A 21,575-nucleotide genomic window follows, 5' to 3' on the forward strand; every position below is an offset into this window, starting at 1 on the left:
CATTCACTCTGAGACAATTCTACCCCTGAAGTTAGGGGTGATTACTTAATTATCATCAATAGATGTGAAAACTGTGTGATAATTAAATTTTTTTTACATATTTGTCCATTTGATAGTACGTTGAATAAATATGTTAAGGCAGGTGCAAAATTATCTTTGTGTACATCAATGAAGATTTTTTATTTTATTTTTTACTTTTAAACCGGAGATTTAAATGATAATCATTTTCACCTTTGGGTGAATTTGGATTCCTAGTGGTGCACGTTTATACTAATATCACTTCCCTATTTTCTGGCTACTTATAAATAAGTGAATATTTAGTGAATAATAATTATTAATTTTCCGCTGCTGTAGCTATGCGTGTATAATCAAGTTCTGCACATGCATTGGGTAATTGAGCACAGTGGAGTATAATTCTTGTGTCTGTATACAGTATAAAGGTAAAAAACGTTTGTATGTCTCATTTCTTATATATCCATAGGCCTTATAACATAATTGCTTAATAATAGGTTATATGGTGACTTATCCTTTAAATTTAATCGAGAAGCTCGTCCCCAACTGCAGTGTGCATTAAGAAACAAAATAACAAATGTCTACCAATATATGTACAAGATGAAGTGTGCTTTTTTATTATGTATTTGAACAAATGAAGGACAGTTCATATTGTATACATATTTTAGAATCTTTTAATGGAAAGACACATCAAGTTAGCATTAGGGGTGTCCATTAATTTGGTTCCATCCCACGAACTTCATCATTTTAACATGTTTTGTGTTTTATTTAACTAATATGTTTCAAGAATCTAGGTAGATGTACATCTACTTTGTTTTTGTAATAAAAAAACATGCATCACAATTATTCTTTATTTACTTCTTTTTATATTTGTTTTTTTTTTGTCCTATAATGTTATGTTTAAATCTTCAAAATTGTGCACTTTTGAAGGTATTATATCATGTCTGAAATCTTAACTTCCCTTTAACTATCTTTTATTCTCACAAGTTTCCTTTTAGTAGATTCTAAGTTGAAAATTTAGGAACAATTGAGTTTTTGGAGAGTGGTTTCTTTAATTTCCGTAGAAAATATGAATAGGCCTTCATCAATACTCCAACATTCGTTGCTTTGTTACATATACTCTAAATTCAAGCATTTGTTGCTCACATTTGATGTTATATATTGTTTATCTAGCTCTTTGAAATTTGTATTCTTTAGTCATGGTTCACATTGATGCTGAAAACAGTAAAAATACATTCAATAGCTATAATATGCTTAAAATGTTACCAAAATTAAGGGTAAAGGTAATAAATTGAAAATACATATGCTCAAAATGATTTATATAGCCAAAGCTAGCATTGACAACACCAGGCTCCCACAGAATCAAATTCTTACTTTAGTCCTGTATTAAAGCTAAACCACATAATTTTCAACAAAACATGCATTTCATTCGCAAAAGTCATCTCCCATGTTACTTGTAATTAACACTATTTTTTACATGTTTCTTTATCATTCTTAATATAATTTACTAACTAAAAAAAAAAGAAGATTAACATCTGCACAACACACCGGTATATATCTAGTCTCTGATTATCAATTAGTAGGGGATCCTTTGTGGAAAAAAACTGCTTTTTTATATATTATTTTAATACTTTTATATTAAAATTAATTTAAATTCTTTTGATATTTCAACAAATACTGACTAACATTGCATATCGCTCAAAGAAAAATAATTTTCAACATTCAACTATTTTGAACAAATTTTAGTCTTATATCCAATTTGCATGAATGTGTTTCATCCATAATAAAAAAGACTAAAATTTGGAAAATTGATAAGATAATTAACACCTTAAGGTGACATATAGGTAAAACTGGGTGATATATATGACACAAAGTATGATGACACAATAACTTAGGTATATCAACACTATAGTTAAGTCACATTTTAAATTTAATATATTGTCAACAGTTGATTTTTCTTAATTGACATTACCCTTAATTTATCTAGAAAAGACAAGAATAATAACCACACATGATGTGTCTGTGAGAGAGAGAGAGGTGAATGAATTTCAAAGTCGATACTTATTAGTGTGTTTTACATCTTGTATGCTAGATCTATAATATCTAGCACTAAATAACAACTTGCAACTCCACATTTATTCCTTGTGTGTTATACACAATGCTACATAATATTTCAACTGAGCTTTATTTTGCTCGACATTCTAAATGATGACTATTCACATTTCTCTTTGACATTATTACACCAACCTATATTCCCGAAAAAATGACATGAAATACTTCACAAGGAAACAGGCAGGGCACAAACAACGCAAGAAATATCCCATGCCCACCCTATACACGTGAACACTGCAATTTTAGTTGCACAATTGACAATTAGGTTACAATTTTTGTAAAGCAAGAAAAGACGAAACAATGAGTAACAAGAAGATAAAGAAACAAGAGGTATTGACTTTGTGTTTGCTTATATTTTGGAGGGAGACTGCAAACAAGTATTTCTAAGGTACTGTTTAAAAAATTACATTAGAAATATTTGTGAAAAACAAATTGTTATCAGTCCACTTTTACATAATTTTTAATGCGTTTATATCATAATTTTAAATGAAAATTTTTATTTGTTGATTCTTTAACCAGTATCCTTGATGCACTCGTTTGCACAATTCTTTTGAAGGAATTGAAAATTGAAAGGAGGGAGAGAGAGCGAAGAGAGCGAAGAGAGGTGAAAGAATAAGGATTCAAAAGAATGGCCAACATTTAAAGTGTGTTTGAAACTGTATCAACGCGTCATGTCAATGCAGAAGCTACAAATTGTAGCGTTTATCGATTGCGATAACGTGATCCAAACACATACTTAAACTTGGAAATCAAGGGAAGAAAAATAGGGAATATCTTGAATCAAACCCTCAAAGTCCCATTCTTCCATTCTAAAGCTTTCTCCATGTCCATGATTTCCAAACCCAAACAAATCCTCTACAACTACGTTGTTGGAGCATTGGATATGATGGTGATGATCAGTGTTATTGAAGCAACTATTCTTGAAGTGGTTGTTGTTGTTATGGCTTTTCACATGATCAATTGGGGTACTACTATTGTCGTCAATGCTTCTACTTTCTAGTGGAGGAAGGGAAAAGTCACTTTCTAAACCCGTTTTGTTAGGCTCCAATGTCCCATAACCATCATGAAAAACCCCATGATCATGATCTACCATGCCAACTTGGGTTAAGCATGCAGCCATGTTGTCAAGGAAATCGGTTGCGCCGGTCATGTCGTAACGGTTGTTGGACAACAAGGGAAAGGGATCAAATTGGTCAGTTAGTACCATGTTGGTTGTATGCATGGATTGCATGCATGATGATGATGTTGATGAGGAGGAGTCCATGCACATGGTCATGAGGTCATGCTCGTTCATGGGCATGATCCCACCCATGACATTGACATCTCTAGGCTCTGATGATGAGTAGCTGTTGTTTGGTGATGAAGTGGCGTTAATATTGTTGTTCATTTTCAACCTTTTCTTCAGAGTGGAGTTCCAGAAATTCTTGATCTCATTGTCTGTGCGACCAGGGAGACGTGCCGCAATCTGAGACCATCTGAGATTTACAACTTGGAAATGGTTAAAAGAAGAGAAAACAAATGGAAACAACACATATTTCAATACATATACCTTGTATCATGGTTCTTTATTAATTAGTTGAAATCTATCAATATTCATGAAAAAATTATGTGTAACTTATATACGTTACACGGATACAGGTATGACATCAATGTCAGATACAAATACGGCTACAGAATATGCCGAATTTTAAAAATTAAAGACCCTAGTACGTTAATATAATTTTTAAAGCACATAAGTTTAATTTGAAAAAATATTTACTGTAGAAGAAAATTTTAATTTAAACATACGGATAATGTAAAAACAATATTATTATTCCATCACAATTATCATATAGGGTAAGATTATTAATTTTTTTAATTAATAATTTAAAAATAATATCTAAAGTGAATTTTAATTAATTGACATTGTAAAAATCTTTACGTAAATAGTATATAAAAATTAAACTTGTAAAAGAAATTAATAAACTCACGTATCACATCTCACATGTAAGAATATGAATAAGTTTGATTAAGTAAGGAAACAAAAATGAGAAAAACGAAAAGGGAAAAATTATCTATTTTCAACTAAAAAAAACTATCATTCTTTTGGAAAACAAAATATTTAACTAGTAAATATGGTGAACCTAATCATAGCTCACGTTACACTAAGTTTAATTGAAATCTTATTAGTTACTTTTTTAAAAAATAAATGCCTATTTTTATAGGTACCTAAATAAATCCATTACAGTACTAGTCACAAAATGATGTATTCGTGCTTCAGAGTGCATAAGACTTATTAAATAAAGAGTAATATCTACGTCATCTCAGGAGCTTCAATAAATTTTAGTAAATAAAAGTTGTGTTGAAAAAGTATTAATTGTTAACAATTTATATGTGATAACAGACCAACTTGATGGAAGACAGGGCTCTAATATTTAATAATTGATGATTTAGCAAAGATTTTAAAAGATTACTAGCTAGTGAATAGTCAAATGTATTATGGGTCAGGCTCATCCTTAATCAGAAAGCTAGACCATGATAGTTAAGGCAAAACCCCTGACATGCTTTAAGGATACGTCATTTTTTTTATATATATATGTAGTTATATATGCTCCAAGCTTTTCTAAACCCTATATTCAGTGATCATTTTTTTCTTTTTTAATTTTTTTTTTAAAAAAAACCTCATGACATGATTGGGAGTTTCCCTATAGCCTTTACAAGTTAAATTAATCTTCAATGACATTCCATCAATTTTGTTTGTCTTCTTTATCAAAGACATTTTTGTATATCCATTTTTTATTTTGATAGGAAAGTTTAATAACATTTGTGAATCGTGATAAGAGTTGCTACTCATTTTTAGTAAATTTTATATATAGTGTCACGTAAAATTCAAAACTTTTAAAAAGTTTTATGATATGATATTTAAGAATTTAAAATGATTTTTATAATTGTTTAATTTGTTTCACAATCTCAAGAATCGTTAAGAATGGTTGCTTAACGGTTTTTATATATAAGAATTGTCATTTTAAATTCTTAAATATTGTATAGTTGAAGAAATAATATGTTGAAGTTTTTAAATCCCATTTCACATTATTATACAATCTTTAAGGCGCTCTTATTGATTATTATAGTAGGTCTTATATATGTTAGTAGTCAGTAGTAGGTTGGCCTTGATGTTGTATGAACTATAGCAAAGCAAGCATATAAGGAAATGAACTTTGAGTTAAGAAAGTAAAGCAATGCAAGGAAGGAAATTAAAGAACTTTAAGGTAAGAAAGTATATATAGAAATGCGAGGAAGGGAATGAACTTTGATGTATATAAGAAACTAGCAAATGCAAGGAAGGAAATGAATATTAATTAAGATCGAGAAGGTACCTGTTGCCAAGAATAGAGTGCAAATGAATGATGAGTTCTTCCTCTTGGGGTGAAAATGCACCACGTTTGAGATCAGGTCTCAAGTAGTTAATCCAACGAAGCCGGCAACTCTTGCCGTACCTTTGAAGGCCAGCATTCCTAGCAATGTCACTCCAACACCCTTGTCCCTTAGTGATCATGTACCTTAGGAGTTTTTCATCTTCCTCAGGTGACCACAATCCCTTCCTTAGCTTGCTCTTAATGTTGTTGTTCATTTTGTCTTTTCCCATCATATAAGGTTTCCTCATTTGCCACAAAGCCAGGTGGTAATGGGGAGTGAGAGCTATATGAAATATGAAGCCCTTGAGGCCTTGAGTTTCTTATCTTATGAAGTGGGTTGTGAATGTGATAGAGATCTATGAGAAAGCTATATAGGTGAATGATGGTTTTGAGGGACAAAGAGAAGGCTTCATGGGGTGGGAATCGTAAATAATGATGATGATGGTTTGTGGGGTTTGCTTAAAATATGAATATGAGGGTATAGAGAGAGAGAGGGAGGAGAGAGAGAGAAAGAAATATATTTTGGGATTGTGTTTATTTGTTGGTTGATAGGTAGAGTGGAAAAGGGATTGGAGGGGGACCTCCTAGAGAAAGAGAGAGTGATAAGAGAGAGGGAGAGAAAAGATGGTTGGCCTTCTTTTCTTTGACTCAATTCTTGTCTTTTTCGATACATTTTACTTCACTCACAAGGTAATCATAGTCTTTTATTGTATGGAATAGAAACAATTTTGCTTCCACTTCACATAATACTCTCTCTCTTTCTCTATTGGTTTTTAAACTTCAAATTCACGTGTGTTGAGACTAGAGAGAGAGAGAGAAACTATGCTACCTATACAGTGATTTTAATGTAATGGCAAAAGGGTGGCACGCTTGACAAAAATGTTTGTTAATTTTCAAATTGTTTTTGATAATAGTGTGTAACTTACATTCTTTGCATGAGTTTCATTAGGGAGCCTAACCACTTATTGGCATACTTCTGAAGCAAACATTGTACACCTCCCAACAAAGCAATGGCCTTTTTAAAATTTTCTTTTCTTTTCATGGCATTACATTGGAGATTACAACTCATTCTGTCAAACATAACAAATGGTGTGGTATGACATGGTTGGCACACAATTATGTCTCTTAAACATATATATGATAAGAAGTTATTCTCACGATTCAAGTGTATATAATAATATTTGTTAAAAGATATTAGTTCTTTAAATAAATATTGGTATCTCAAAAAAATAATTAATTTCAGATTATGTATTAATAAAATGATATTTAATTTTTTTATCCATAAGAATCATATTAAAAATTTATAATAGTTCATACATTCTTTTCAACTTTAAATACTTGATTTAATGACTTTGAGATGCTATGTACAAAAACATTAACTTTTTAATCTTCTTTAATTCACTTTCAACCCGCGGAAGTTAGTGCTCAATGATGATAATTGCTATTAAGTTGCAGTACTTTGAAGACTGTTATTAATCAGTAGTTCTTGTTAAAAGTTGGTTGCAGCTTTAAAGATACTATGACTGACTGAGGATTAATTACATCAGTTAGAAGAACACGAAAAGGTAAAAGATGGGTCCAGAGTTCCTATGCAATGTTAAGATAACTTAATTGTATGGAAAATTTTTGATTGTTTTACTTCATGTTCCATCTTTGACAAGGACTTCGGCTTCTCATTCAAGAACTATACGTGTATTTCTTATCCATAGTAACTACCTTACTACATCTCTTTTTTCTATCCAATATTTTGTGAATTTAATTTAAAAATATTGATAACATTAATTGCTATATGTGTTATGTTCATTTTTATATTACTGTCTTGAACATACATATACTAGACATGATTTTTTATTTGATTGATAGTGGAAGAATCTTTATACTGACATTGCATAAAATAAAATAAAAACTCTTATTTTATTTCAAATTAATTTGATTTCTTTTTCTAGTAATTAAGTTTAAATAGATTTGTGTTAGTATACTTAATATGCCTTATAAAACAGTGAGAACGTTTTGGCATATGGTACAACATGCTAGGACCTCTCTTCTAAGAAAGTATATCTCGTACAGCTTTCAAGAAAATGGACCTTGTTTTTAACAAATGAAAATTCTAATCTAATAACCTGAAGCTTAAGCTAAAAATCATAATAATTAGCAAGATCCATGTCACAAGATTTTTTCAACTATGTGGATAAAAATATGGATACATTCTATGATCCATCCTTTTCTCCCTGGCTTTCAAATTACATTTCCCTGAGTGAGATTCCCTTTCCATTACCTAATTACCTTTGAGACAAGCCAATTATTTAAAAAAAAAATTGCATGAACCTAGCTAAAATATAATGAGTCACTGTCCAATTCAAAGATATATACACATGGGGGAGTCTTTGTCAATTCCTACATATTGCAAGGGCAATATGGTTATTGACTCTCCCAAATCTTCTGATAGACTTGCACATCTTATGAGAAAAAGTGAAGCTGAAACCTCTCTCAATCTACTCAAATGTTTCAAAAGCATCATATCTATCTACAGCTGTCTAGGGAATTGAAGAGAGAGAAAAACCAATATATAAACTAAAATCCTCTTAATGCTTGTGTTATGAGGGTGTCCCAAGCAACATTCTACTTTGTTACGAAGACAAGAAAATACAACTCATGTGGAGATTTTCTATTACACCTTGTACTACATAATAAGAATCTGTTACTAGAATATGTTGAGGCCGAAAAGTAGTCGAACTTCAAAACGAAAAATCATCAGCTAAAAAGTGAGAATAATATGAAATAAATATTGAAGTACAAGGTCGAAGGTCACCACTTTTAATGCCAAAAGAAAGCCAAGATACAAAATTTAAATGCCCTATTTTATACCTGGATAAAATACCTTGAAATTCAATTGCTAATTTGCTATATGAATTTAATATTTTTTGTCCTTATATTGAAGTAGAAATACATGTTTTAAGTTTGGAAACTAATATCATATCATTTTGTTTTATAAATATAAGGATTATTTAAAACTAAATAAATTTTTATAAAGATTAAAACTGAGTTTCAAGATATTTTAAGGACTAAAAATATTTTTCTCTTTTATAAAACAAATGCTCATGAAGAAAGTGATTCGTGACTAAATTAATCGATCTGTAAGATCTTTTATATATATATATATATATATATATATATATATATATATATATATATAATTTCATCAATTTTTAAACTAAACCTTTATAGTTAAAAGGCTTTTAATTAATTTTTATAGTTCAATCCTCAAGGTTTAAAGTCGTTAAGTTCCAAAAAGCTGTGGCAGGCTCTGATTTTGTTTTTTTTTTTGTTTTTACAATCTCCATATTTTTACGATAATAAAATGTTTCTAAATTCCTAAATCCTTATTCTCTTGTTCCATTTTCCCTGGCTTAAGTGCACCTAAAGGGTTTTTGGCTGTTTCCTTTTTCTATAAACACAAGTTCTGCAACGTTTGTTTTTTTCCCCTGTTAATGTACTTTCTTGTTGAAACGTAACGCTATTAGCTAAAAATTATTTTTTCGTTGACCCCCTTTTTTTGTCTTGTTCTCATTGCTTTATTGAAATCGAAGCACTACACAGTCCAAAATTTATATTTTAGGTATTGATTTTTTTTCTTAAATGCAATTTTAATCTTTCTATTTTTTAAAATTTGGAATTTTTTGTACTCTTATTTTAAAATAGAAACATTTAATCCTCCTAATTTTCAAAATCTATAATTTTAATCATCTTATTTTTTAATAGAGACATTTGGTTCCCCACTTTTATAAAATTTGCGATTTTAATCTTTATGTTAAACTGAAAGCCTTGATAGTTAAGGGATTAATGTTGATTATAATGGAGATTAAATAAATAATTTTTTCACTAAATTTTGGTGATATCAAGTTAATTTATTATCTAACAATGCTTTTGGATTTGATGGAATGATCAAAATTATATATTTTATATAATTTGAGGATTAAATGTCTCTATTTTTAAAAAGGGGACTAAAATTATAGTTTTAAAAAAAATGAGGACTAGATGTCTCTATTTTAAAATAAAGGGGACAAAATTATATTTAAGCTTTTTTTACTGCCATTCTAGGTATTGATATGTTCTACAAATTAATTTTCTTGCATTATAATGTAAAGATTTCTGGAGTATTAATTAATTAGAAATTACCTTAAATAAAAAAAATTAAAATAGTTTTATAAATAAATAAAAATTCACAAAAATCAAAGATAGGTAACAGAAGGTTTTAAATAATTATATAAAATCAACAATTTCACTAATATATAAAGTAATTTATGGTAGTGTAAAATATATATTATCAATGTATTTTAAATTAAATTTTATGTTCTATTTAGCCCAAACATCTACACTTGGAGAAGCATTAACTAACGAAAGTAGTATCTATCCATCAAGGAAGAGGCTCAAATGTCTCCCACAGTGCGAAGTTTTATAAGCCGTAGAATGTGTTTTTCTCGAGATCGGTGTGTTAAAAAGTGTTCCTCTCTTTTTTCATGTGTTGCTTTGCTTCTATTCCCACTGGTACTATATGTTTCCTTCATTTCATCCATCTTGAATAAACCAATTTTTTTCACTAGATCCCAAATTAAATTACAAACATCACCATCAAATAAATTGAATTATATAAAAATTAAATTGAAATAAAAATTTAAAAAATACATTTGCAATCTTTGTATTAGGGCATGTGCTTAGGATTCTTATCTCTGTCGAGAACTCACAGAAGCCCTCAACGTAGAGAATTTCAGTGGGAGGGAAAATCATCAAAATGATAATTCTTTTGATTCTTTATCAGTTCATTCTTGTTGTAGGTCTAACAATTGGAATCCACCTCCCCTCCCTATCTCAGATATGCAAAAAATAGCAATGTTTTCAAAGATTTCAAAATTTTCAACAATCCTTTCTTAGATCTGAAATAACTACAATCACCCATCCATTCTAAGATCTAAAAAAACAACAATGATTGCAACCTTATAGACAAGGTTGAAGTTGTCACTACTAAAAAAAAGACATTCAACATCGATTGCAAAAGCCTGTTAACATTGGTTTTGAACTGATGTTGTATCTATGAACACTGAAATTCAATATTGATTTTAAAACCAATGTCATGTATACATTTTAACATTGGTTATTTGAAAACCGATGTCGTAAATCATTCATAGTTATGTTTCACTACTAGAAAAATCCAATTTAGCAACCGAAACTAGAGAACAAAAGCTTAGGTCGCTATTAGAGACCGAAATAGAGACCGAGTAGCTTTTGTCTCTAATTGCGACTGAATTTTACTGTGGTCGCTAACTTGTGTCAGCGACCAAATTAGCGACCAACGTGAAGGGTCCTTGAAACGTTTGGTCTCTATTTCGATCGCTATGTATCTACATACAAAAGTATCATAGCGACCGAATTGGAGTCAAATATAGCGACTGAATAAGTTTTCAGTCAAAAAGTGGAAGAAAAATCCTTGAAGAAAAATTGAAGAAGTGCACAGCTCGCTTAGCGCGCCACCCAGGCTTAGCGCGCAGAAAAGCCCACAACAAAGCCCAAAAGCGTGCTTAGTGCGAAAGTCCGTGCTAAGCGTGAAGTTAGCATGAAAATTACGCTACCTAGTGCCTATATAAGAAGGAGGAAGCAAAAGGGAAAAATACACTGAGTCTCAGAGCTATCCAAAGCTTGAGTCTATCCCTTAGGGGAAACCCTTTTTCTTAGTCATTCCCTTTTTTTCTTGCTAATAGTCATCCGTCCCTTTCTTCTATTAGTCTCTAAAGTGTAAAGTCTCTCATGGCTATGAGAGGCTAAACCCCCTCTGTTGGAGCCTAGCAGCCAAAACCCTTGTAATGTAGTTGTTCTTCTTATCTATTAATGCAATTTCAATTTCTATTATTCTTTTTTGCTTTTCATTTTTATTATGTGGTTTGACCATTCATGCATCTATTTTTAGGGGTTATTCATTGGGAAATGATAATGTCTAAAGAACTGGGAAATGACATCTCAATATTACATTACTAGGGATAGAGTGACATTGTTGTGCCTCTACATACTTCTTTATACTTAATGTTGTTTATGATTCAATCTTTGCAAAGGGATTTGGGAGAGAGAATACATAAATTAGGCTCTTCATCATGAGGGATCAGGGTTGAGCATATTAGTAGATGTGGGTGAAAATTGAGAAAGCAGTTAATAGAGAAAAACATTAATATTGCATCAAGGGTAGTTAGACATGCTAGGCCCCAACATAATTGCATTATGAAATCATCTTTTGTTCTCTTATTTATTTTATTATTTTTTCCTTTTTAAATTTAATTTCTTTTTTTTTCTTCTTATTTCTATTTTACTCCTTCTTCTCTTTCTTACAAATTGGGTATTTACCAACACAAGTACAAACAAAGTCCCTATGGACTTGATACTCGATTCTCCGTTTTAATCTTTACTACTTGAGATAAAATTGGTACACTTATCAGTTTGTTAACATTACACTTATCATGATTGTGTTGAACAAAGCTGAAGTTATAGCTTCGTATGAATTTATAGGAGATTCTGCTTAGATTGATCTAGAAAGTTGCAATAGAACTGTATTTTGACAAAGTTTGGTGTTTCAAGCATTGAATGGATGTAAGTATTAATAGATAGAAAGGACAAGAAAAAACACATTGAATTCTAAGTTCTAACAAAGCTTTAGTCAAATTTAAAAATGATATAATTCTATGTTGGTAATTCGTTTCTGGCAGTGAATGAGGACTGCTAGCTCTACCAACTATTCAGAATTTGCTTGTTCGTTCCTATCTTGATGTAGTTACTTTCGGTGTCATCATTCCCCGATCTTGAAATCTTGACATTCCAAGAATGAAGGATAAATTGAACAGTTATTTCACTGCTGGAATTTGGGATTTCTATTGATATACATGATGCATAATAGCTAAAAATGTACCATGAAAAAAAGTCACAGGTTATATCTTTCTATGATGACCATTTTTTTTGGGGTTTCCCACGGATTTTGATCGTCGGAAATACATTTTTTTTTCTTGCATGCAAATATTTTCCCTTAATGATCTTGACCAATAATTTGACAGGTTCTTGAATCACATTTCCAAATGTGTTTTCCAATTAGAGATGTATTAGTTTCTCTAGCTGAAAGAACCCCTAGCCCCCAAACTTTCTTGGCTTAGTGAAAGTTTCCCAATTCACCTAGTGGGAAGTAGGCTTTCCCCAAATGAAGCCTCTAACCAGCTAATTAGTATTATCACATACCCTCTCAGGCAACCAACAGTTTTGCATCGCATAAGTAAGGATTTTCGAGATCGATTTAACTAAGGTTGTACGCCCTACTCTATGTAGCAACTTTTGTTTCCAACCTGCTAGTCTCCCCAGATATTGTTTAGGATGAAGGCAAAGTTAGATTTTTGAATTCTAGCTGTAAGAATGGGAAAACCAAGGTACTTCCCAATATTTAAACTATGAAAGAAACCCAAAATAGCTTCTGGTGTATCAATTTTTTCCCTCGAAACATTTATGGACGAGAGAAACTTTGATTTATGAATGTTTATCTTGAAGCCACAACTAGAAGAAGAAAAAAAAGCATCGAGAATTTCTTTTGGTAATTGAGTTTGGGAGAATGTTGCCTTTATGAATAGAAGGTCGTCATCAGCAAAGAAAATATGAGAAATTTTTGGCCTTGAAGAAAAAATAGATACAAGTTCCCATAAATTCAAATCAACCTTTTGGTGAATAAGCAGAGCTAGCTTCTCCATACTCAAAAGAAAGAGGTAAGGAGACATAGGGTTGCCTTAACGAAGACCCCTTAAAGTTTTAAAGTGCTCTAAAATCTCTATTCCATTTGAGAGCTAGAGAAGCTTGCATAGTACAACTCATAATCAAATCAATAAATTTTTTTTGAGAAAAAACAAATTCATTTAGCGTCAATTTCAAGAAGCCCCAATCAACTTTATCATAGACTTTCTGCAAAGTCAATTTTTAGCCTAAGATTCCCTTTTTTATTATGCATGTGATGGGCAATCTCCTGAGCTATTATAGCATTATCAGATGGATCTCTATTAGGAATATAAATGCTTTGCAAAGGGCCAATAAGACTATCAAAATGAGGTCGAATGCGATTAACAAGCACTTCAGAGATAATTTTGAGATCGACATTGCATAACTGATGGGCCTAAACTCTTTTAAGGAAGAAGGGCAATCCACTTTGGGGATAGTTACAATAAGAGTTTCAACCAAACTTGGATTGATGGAGCCTAAAGCAAAAGCATTCGCCACTAATTCCCAAATATCAGAAGATATAATATCCCAATAAGTGCAATTGAAGATGGGTTAGAAGCCGCCTGATCTAGGAGCTTTGTAAGGGTTCATGGAGAAAAGAGTTTGTTTAACATCTTCCATAATAAACCTTCATGTAAATCACCACTAATCTGAGGGATATTTGTCAAAGAGAAAGTATGAGGAAGGCATTGGTCATTTGTTTGAAAAAGCCTTTTAAAGAAAGCAAAAGCCTCTTTTGTTAAAACTTGTTTCATCAACGCACCGAATCCCATCAATAGAAAGACCAGTAACTTTATTCCTCCGAAAATAAATGATGATGGTTTGAGTATGGAGAAAGTTGTGTTTTTGTTTCCATACCTAACCCAGCTCTCCCCAGACTTTTGGTACCACAACATTTCTTCTTAATTTGGCGAGAACTTGATTATACTGAATCTAATGCTCTTTCTCAAAATTCTCTAATTGTCTATCATAAGCAAAATCCAGCTCCCTATGAGCCCCCTTCAAACGCGCTTCAAGTTGCCTTTTTTTACAAAAAATGTTACCAAAAACCTTCTCATTAAAATCCTTGGAGTTTGATTTTATCTTATCAAGTTTATGATAAATATTACCAGCCGAACCTTTCCAAGTAGAATCCACCAGGTTACTATATTCTGGAAGAGAGATCCAAGCTTTCTGGAAGTGAAATAAATTCTTCTTAGATTTTGCCTTCAAATAGCTCATGAGAATAGGATTATAGTTAGAGTTGTAAGTAGGAAGAATCTCGACTAGAGCATAAGGAAAGGAGAGGCGCCAATCCGAGTTAGACAAACATCTGTCTAACTTCTTTCGAACATGAATCCCATTCTGAATATTCTTTCTCTATGTAAAATTCCCCTCTTCATCTCCATATATATCTATCATATTACAAGAGTCTACCATATTTGCAAAGAGAGATGCTTTGGATAAGGAAAAAGAGCCCCCTCTAACTTCATTAGAAGCTAGAATATCGTTAAAATCACCGAGCATCAACCATGGACCCACAATTCTATGATGAATGGCCATCAAATTATCCCATGGAAGGAGCCTATTGGCAAGATTGGGAGAAGCATAGATTGCGGAACAAGTCCACTTCAATTATATCTGAGGCGTGAACGTGAGAGCTTGATTATTCTGCTCCACTAAGTCAAAGGTAATGTTCTGGACAAAAGAGAACACCCATATGCCACTAGAGTGGCCTTGGGCTTCCTACACAAACATTGGTTTGTATCCGAATGGGCACCGTAAAAATCACCGTGTTGCCTTTTATTCTTTAAATCACCTTTTGCCGGGAAGGACGCTCCTCTGGGGTGCCAGTTATCATACCCATCATGGTAAACGCTGGGTAGCCAAGTGCAGAGTGGATAACCGTTGAAAGCATCTAAGTAGTAAACCAATCCTAAGATGAATGCTCTCCTATTCCGACTTCCCTAAAGCCTCCGGTAGCACAGCCGAGGCAGGGATTGGTTTTCTGTCTGAGTGGGGGTGGAGCAAAAGAAGTTGGCTTTTTATTTATACTTGGCTAACATATCTAATTGTTTTGTCAATTTTTTTAATATTTATATTCATATAATGAAACTCTATTTTCATGAAATTTAATTTAAATTTGTTGCAGTTAATTTCTATGTTTTTTAGGTTCAAAGATGTTTAAGAAAAAAAAACTATATGTGTATGAGTATTTTACTCGGTTAAGTGAGTTTAGAGTGTGGAAGTTAGTAGTCCAGTTGTCATGTGACAACTAGCAACTAACTGGTAGAAGCTTGCTCTGCAAGTCTTACAAACTTACTCTGCGAGTTAGTATAAAAGCTACAATGTAACAAAAAATTTTTGGGGAATGAAATTAGAGTTTACAATTTCACAAATTTTAGTTTCTCTCTCTTTTTCTCTTTCTCTCTGTTGCTATTATGGTATACGGAGCTTGAAGATCCTACAATGGCTGAATCTAATCCTCATCCTTCTGCTCCTCCTTCCTTTTCTTCATCTTCTGCTTTTGCGCATTCAATCACTGAGAAGCTCACTGATTCAAACTTCTTGTTGTAGAGGCATCAAGTAGAACCAGTGATCAAAGTGCATCAATTACACAGATAACTAGTGTGTCTGAACATTCCTAAGCTATGCGAATGAAGCTGTTCAGGATTCAGGCACCGTGAATCCTGCATACACTACGAGGGAGATACAGGATTAAATGCTCCTCACATGGCTTCAATCATCTCTTTGTAGATCAATTTTATCACGCTTACTAGAGTCTGCTCATGCGTTTCAAGTGTGGGAGAAAATTCACGATCATTTTCAAAAGTTAACTAAAGCAAAAACTCGTCAACTTCGCACAGAGTTGCGATGTACTACTCTTAATAACAAATCCGTCTCAAAATTTCTTCTGCGTATCAAAGCTTTGGTTGATGATGTGCTAGCTTCTGTCGAAGATGAAATCACATAGGAGCAACATGTTGATATTATTCACAAAGGACTACCTTATGATTACAACTCAGGTGATTTCGATTAAGGAAAGCAAATTTGAACCGATGCAAATTGAAGAAGTTGAAGCTCTCCTTCTAGCTATGAGATGCGACTAGAAAATTCGCAGAAGAAGCTCGCCTCTAAAACCACTTCATTAAACCTCAATGAAGCCTCTTCCTCAAATTCACAACAACATGAACTTTGGTTTTTGCGGCTCTTGACGAGGTTGCGGTGACCAGAACAACCGTGATGCTGGTCGTGGTCATGGTCGTGGTCCTGGTGGCTAGTTTGCTAATGTGCAATGTCAAGTTTGTTTCAAGTATGGTCACCCAGCCTTGGATTGTTATCATCACTATGATCAGAATTATCAACCTGAAAATCCTGCTAATTTTCAATGATTTCAGACTTCGCCGAATCCTTGGACTCAATTCATGGCAGCACAACAAAATTGTGGTGTTTATCAACCTAACAGTTTCCCTAATTTTTCCACTCCATGGGTAATCATGCCTAGGCAGTTGCAATTTCCTCAGCAGAATCAGCAATCTCAGCCTCAACAATCGTAGTGTTATGATCACTAATGCTGGAATACTTATATTAGTGCATGTCCTACAGCTAGTAGCACTTGGTTCCCAGACTCAGAAGCTTCCTATCATGTCACTGCAAATCATAATAACATCTGCCAACTCAGCTCTTTTGAAGGATCATCGTCAAATATTCATTAGTAATGGACAAGGTTTGCACATTTCTTCCTCTGGATCCTCTTATTTTCAGTCACTTATCAAATCTAATGTCTCTTCGCCGTAGCATAATTTGCTTCATGTTCCCTCAATCACCAAAAATCCGATAAGTGTCAGTTGCTTTGCTAAAGATAATTTAGTTTTCTTTGAGTTTCATGTTGACTATTGCCTTGTGAAATCTTAGTCAACTAATGAAATTCTACTTCGAGGCACAGTGGGTCCTAATGGCTTGTACCAGTTTCGAAACCTCCACTTTCAGCCTCAGTCCAAGCTGCATTTTCCAGCAAATTGTTGTGACTCCAATGCTGATTCACAAACAAAATCTGTATCTAGTGTTGTTTCTCCTAGTTCTAGGTTTATGTGGCATGTCCACTTAGAACACCCATATGATAATACACTCAAACGTGTATTGAATCATTGTTATATACCAATATCAAATAAAGAGACTACTTTATTTTGTTTTGCTTGTGCTATTGGAAAATCTCATAGATTACATGCTCCTTTGTCTACCAGTACATATTCTAAACCTTTAAAACTTGTTTACATTGATTTGTGTGGACCGTCCCCTATGCCTTCTTTTAATTGCTTTCGATATTATTTGTTCTTTGTTGATGCTTATTCACTGTTCACTTTGATATATCAAAGCTGATACTTCCATTGTCCTTAAACAATAAAAGTTGAGTTTTCCAATATCACGCTGTGTCACCACAGTAAAATTAGTCATTTGGAGGAACTAGAGTTTCTCAACATCACATTGTCATGTTAGCAAAATTACTGAGGAAGGAGAATATTCTATACTTTGTATCACTATATTAATTCAGAATCATTCATGAGTAGTTGTTGATATATTTAAAAAAAAATCTCATGTTAATAATAATTTAAATTATTTGTAATATTTAATTTTACATATTGAATTAATATGAAAGATAAATTATTAGCCTTCCAATAGATAGTAAAGAGTTTTACATCAAAGCTCAGCAGAAATTCCCAACAATAGCTTTAGCCTTTCATGGAAAGTTATCACCTTTTCGTTACAATAGGAGGTTTTGGAAGCAAAATTTAGATTACACAGTGGTGGGGATGTCTCCTCCACCTCTAGGAACCTAGAAATCACTCAAAAACCTAAAATACTCTTGAAAGCTGAGGCTTTTGGTTCTCCCTTGCCCTGTTTTCCTCTAGTGTGTCTCTCTTCACAAAAACTATCAGAACTCTCCAAAAGCTCTCTTATTTTTTGCCAACTTAAGCTTTTAAGGGTTTTCTATTCTCGAAGGCTCGCTTAGCGCCATTTTCGCGCTAAGCGAGAGTTAGTGACTTTTGGCTTAGTGAGCCAGGCGCGCTTATCGCTGGGTGAGCTAATGGCGCGCTGAGCGCGTGCATGCTTGACAAATTCTCTTCCAAATTCTCCTAACTCGCTAAGCAAGCTGAGTGCCTCGCTTAGCGGATATTGCTCGCTAAGCGCATAGGCCTCGCTTAGCGAGACACCAGCTGTCCAACCTTCTTATTCTTCATCTTTTCACTTGAAACTGAAGTTGAACCACATTAATTCACAATGAAGGGAATATCTACTGAATAAAAACTAATTAAACTAACATAAAAATATGTACAAACCTTCAAAAAAAAACCATAAATTGGGGAAAAGACATAAATTTATAAAGCTTTTCAATACAAAAGTTAGTCGTAAATGACGACTAACAGCTATCACCCTACAGGCTCATACAAACTCTACAATCCCAAGAAAAAGAAAGTAATCTACAATAGAGATGTAAAATTTGATGAATTAAAATATTGGGAGGATAAACACAACCAGAAGAAGCAAGCAACTGTCAGCATGCATGTGCCTATGGAGAATTTAGTTAGACATCAAGATGAAACTATACCACATGGAGAAGGTAATGCTGAACAAATCACAGAACAAATAAGATCAAAAAGAATGAGGAGAATGCCTGCAAGACTCAAAGATTACCACATGTTCCCTGACAGTGCAATCACAGATGAGGGTGAGTTTGTGAATGTAGCCTTATAGCTGCTACAGAACCAGTAAAATTTCAGGATGTCGTTAAAGAGAAAGTGTGGTTAGATGCCATGAATGAAGAAATAAGAGCCATAAAAAGGAATAAAACCTGGGATTTAGTCACTTTACCAATTGGGAAGACTCATATAGCCGTCAAGTGGGTTTATAAAACCAAACTGAAGCCTAATGGCAGTATAGCCAAGCACAAATCTAGGCTAGTAGTTAAAGGGTTCATGCAAAAGGAAGGAGAGGATTACTCATAAATATTTGCACCAATGGCTAGATTTGAAACTATAAGGTTACTAGTAAGCTTGGCCAATTGGAAGAATTGGAAAATTTGGCAATTAGATGTCAAATCTGCATTTCTTAATGGCCCTTTAGATGAAGAAGTTTATATTTAACAACCCCCTGGATATGAAGTCATAGGCAGTGAAGACAAGATGTATAGACTTAGAAAGACTATGTATGGACTGAAACAGGCGATCCAAGGGTCTGGAATAGAAGAATAGACTCCTTTCTACATGGTGAAGACTTTAAGAAATGTACTGTAGAGCATGGTATATATGTGAAGGCAACTAAGGATGGTGGAGTCCTACTAATATGCCTCTATGTGGATTATTTGCTGATTACAGGGAGTAATCCAACTGAGATAGAAAAGTTGAAGGACAATCTCAAATCTGAATTCGAGGTGTCGGATTTAGGCTTGCTATTATACTTCCTTGGTATTGAGTTTTTCGAAACTAAGGATGGAATAGTGATGCACTAGAAGAAGTACATTAAAGAAGTATTGAAGAGGTTCAACATGGATCAATGTAATAAGGTAGATATTCTAGTGGAAGGAAATCTGAAACTAGATACAGGCGATCATGAAGCTTCAGTAGATGCCACATTGCTTAGACAGCTAGTGGGATGCTTGAGATTCATCTGCCACAGTAGACCATAAATCTCATATGGAGTTGGTCTTGTCAGCAGATTTATGAGTAATCCAAAAGAATCTCATTTGGCAACAGCAAAAAGAATCTTGCGATATCTCGAAGGAACACTTAATTATGGCATAATGTTTCCTCATCAGAAAGAAAAAGATGAGTTATACCTCATAGCTTACTCTAACTCAGACTGGTGTAGGGATAAAGTGGAGAGAGGGTCTACTTCTGGTTATGTGTTTCTACTTTGTGGTGCCCCAATTTCCTGGAGTTCAAAAAAGCAATTTGTAGTTGTTTTGTCTACCTGTGAAGTTGAGTACATTTCAGCTTGTAGTGTTGTATGTTAACCACTGTGGATTCTATCCCTTTTAGGGATAAAGTGGAGAGAAGGTCTACTTCTGGTTATGTGTTTCTACTGTGGTACCCCAATTTCCTGGAGTTCAAAAAAGCAATCTGTAGTTGTTTTGTCTACCTGTGAAGTTGAGTACATTTCAGCTTGTAGTGTTGTATGTTAACCACTGTGGATTCTATCCCTTATTTTTGAATTAAATCTGAAGACTGATGACTTTGTGGAGCTACAAGTGGACAATAAGTCTGCTATTGACTTAGCAAGGAATCATGTGTCCCAAGGCTGTAGCACGCACATTGAAATTAAGTTTCATTTCTTAAGGGATCAAGTTAACAAAGGGAGGATAAGGTTGAAACATTGTGGGATAGATTTGGAACTTGTTGATATTATGACAAAGGCGTTGAAGGCTGATAGATTCAAGTTGCTGAGAAATATGTTAGGTGTGATGCATATTTACTGTAATGTTGTTGTTTGTATAGGAATTAAAGGGGAGTGTTAGAATAGTAATTCCTATTAGTGATAGTTATTTTTTTGTTTTAGACATATGGAAAATACAGACTTTATGTTATAAATAAAAGGTTTGTGAATGTGTGTATCTGTATCTAACTTTATACCTTTCACAAAATAAACTTATTATTTGTTGCTTTCTCTCTTTTTTCTTAACAAATCAGACACAAATTGTAAAAAAGAAAGATAGGAGACGAATCTCCAAAAGACAAAATAAGTGGTAAACAGAGGTGGACGACTGTGAATCATAAAAAAAAAAGAGATATATGAATTATAAAGAACCAATAATAAAAAATATGCAGAACTGGAACCTTGAGAACGACAGAGAGAGATGCGTGTTAACCAATCAAGGTTTTGAACAAAGAATTTTAGGACGGTGGGGATGAGGGTGGCTGAAATCAGAGGCACGTGAATGAGTAAAATATTTTAATTAGAATTATTAGATTAAAATTAGATCAACACATAAGGATTTATGTAACTCTCTTAGAATTATACTGTAATTTAATCTCTTTCTCATATATATATATATATATATATATATATATATATATATATATATATATATATATATATATATATATATATATATATATATATATATATATATTTTGTTAACAAAACGTATGGTAAAGGTTGATTGAATTTGAATTAACGAAAAGCATCCTCGGCAAACTAAAGTTTCATATGCATATTTTTAAGTTTCATTAAACACTGATTCAAATTTTTAATTGAATATGTTATTCTGTCAGGAATAAAGTTGCATGAAAT

At 32.9% G+C, this 21,575-nt stretch overlaps 1 protein-coding gene across 1 annotated transcript; it reads right to left on the minus strand.

Moving 5' to 3' along the window:
- Positions 1-2,050: 2,050 nt before the first annotated feature.
- Positions 2,051-5,944, minus strand: LOC114381941 (transcription factor MYB83-like). Its single transcript, XM_028341173.1, has 2 exons — positions 5,481-5,944; positions 2,051-3,599 (listed from the first exon to the last, which is right to left on the minus strand). Exons 1-2 carry the CDS (start codon positions 5,765-5,767, stop codon positions 2,861-2,863), a joined length of 1,026 nt encoding a protein of 341 aa, XP_028196974.1. The 5' UTR covers positions 5,768-5,944; the 3' UTR covers positions 2,051-2,860.
- Positions 5,945-21,575: the final 15,631 nt, after the last annotated feature.

The sequence above is a fragment of the Glycine soja genome, chromosome 13 (assembly GCF_004193775.1).
Source record: "Glycine soja cultivar W05 chromosome 13, ASM419377v2, whole genome shotgun sequence".
NCBI lineage: Eukaryota > Viridiplantae > Streptophyta > Magnoliopsida > Fabales > Fabaceae > Glycine > Glycine soja.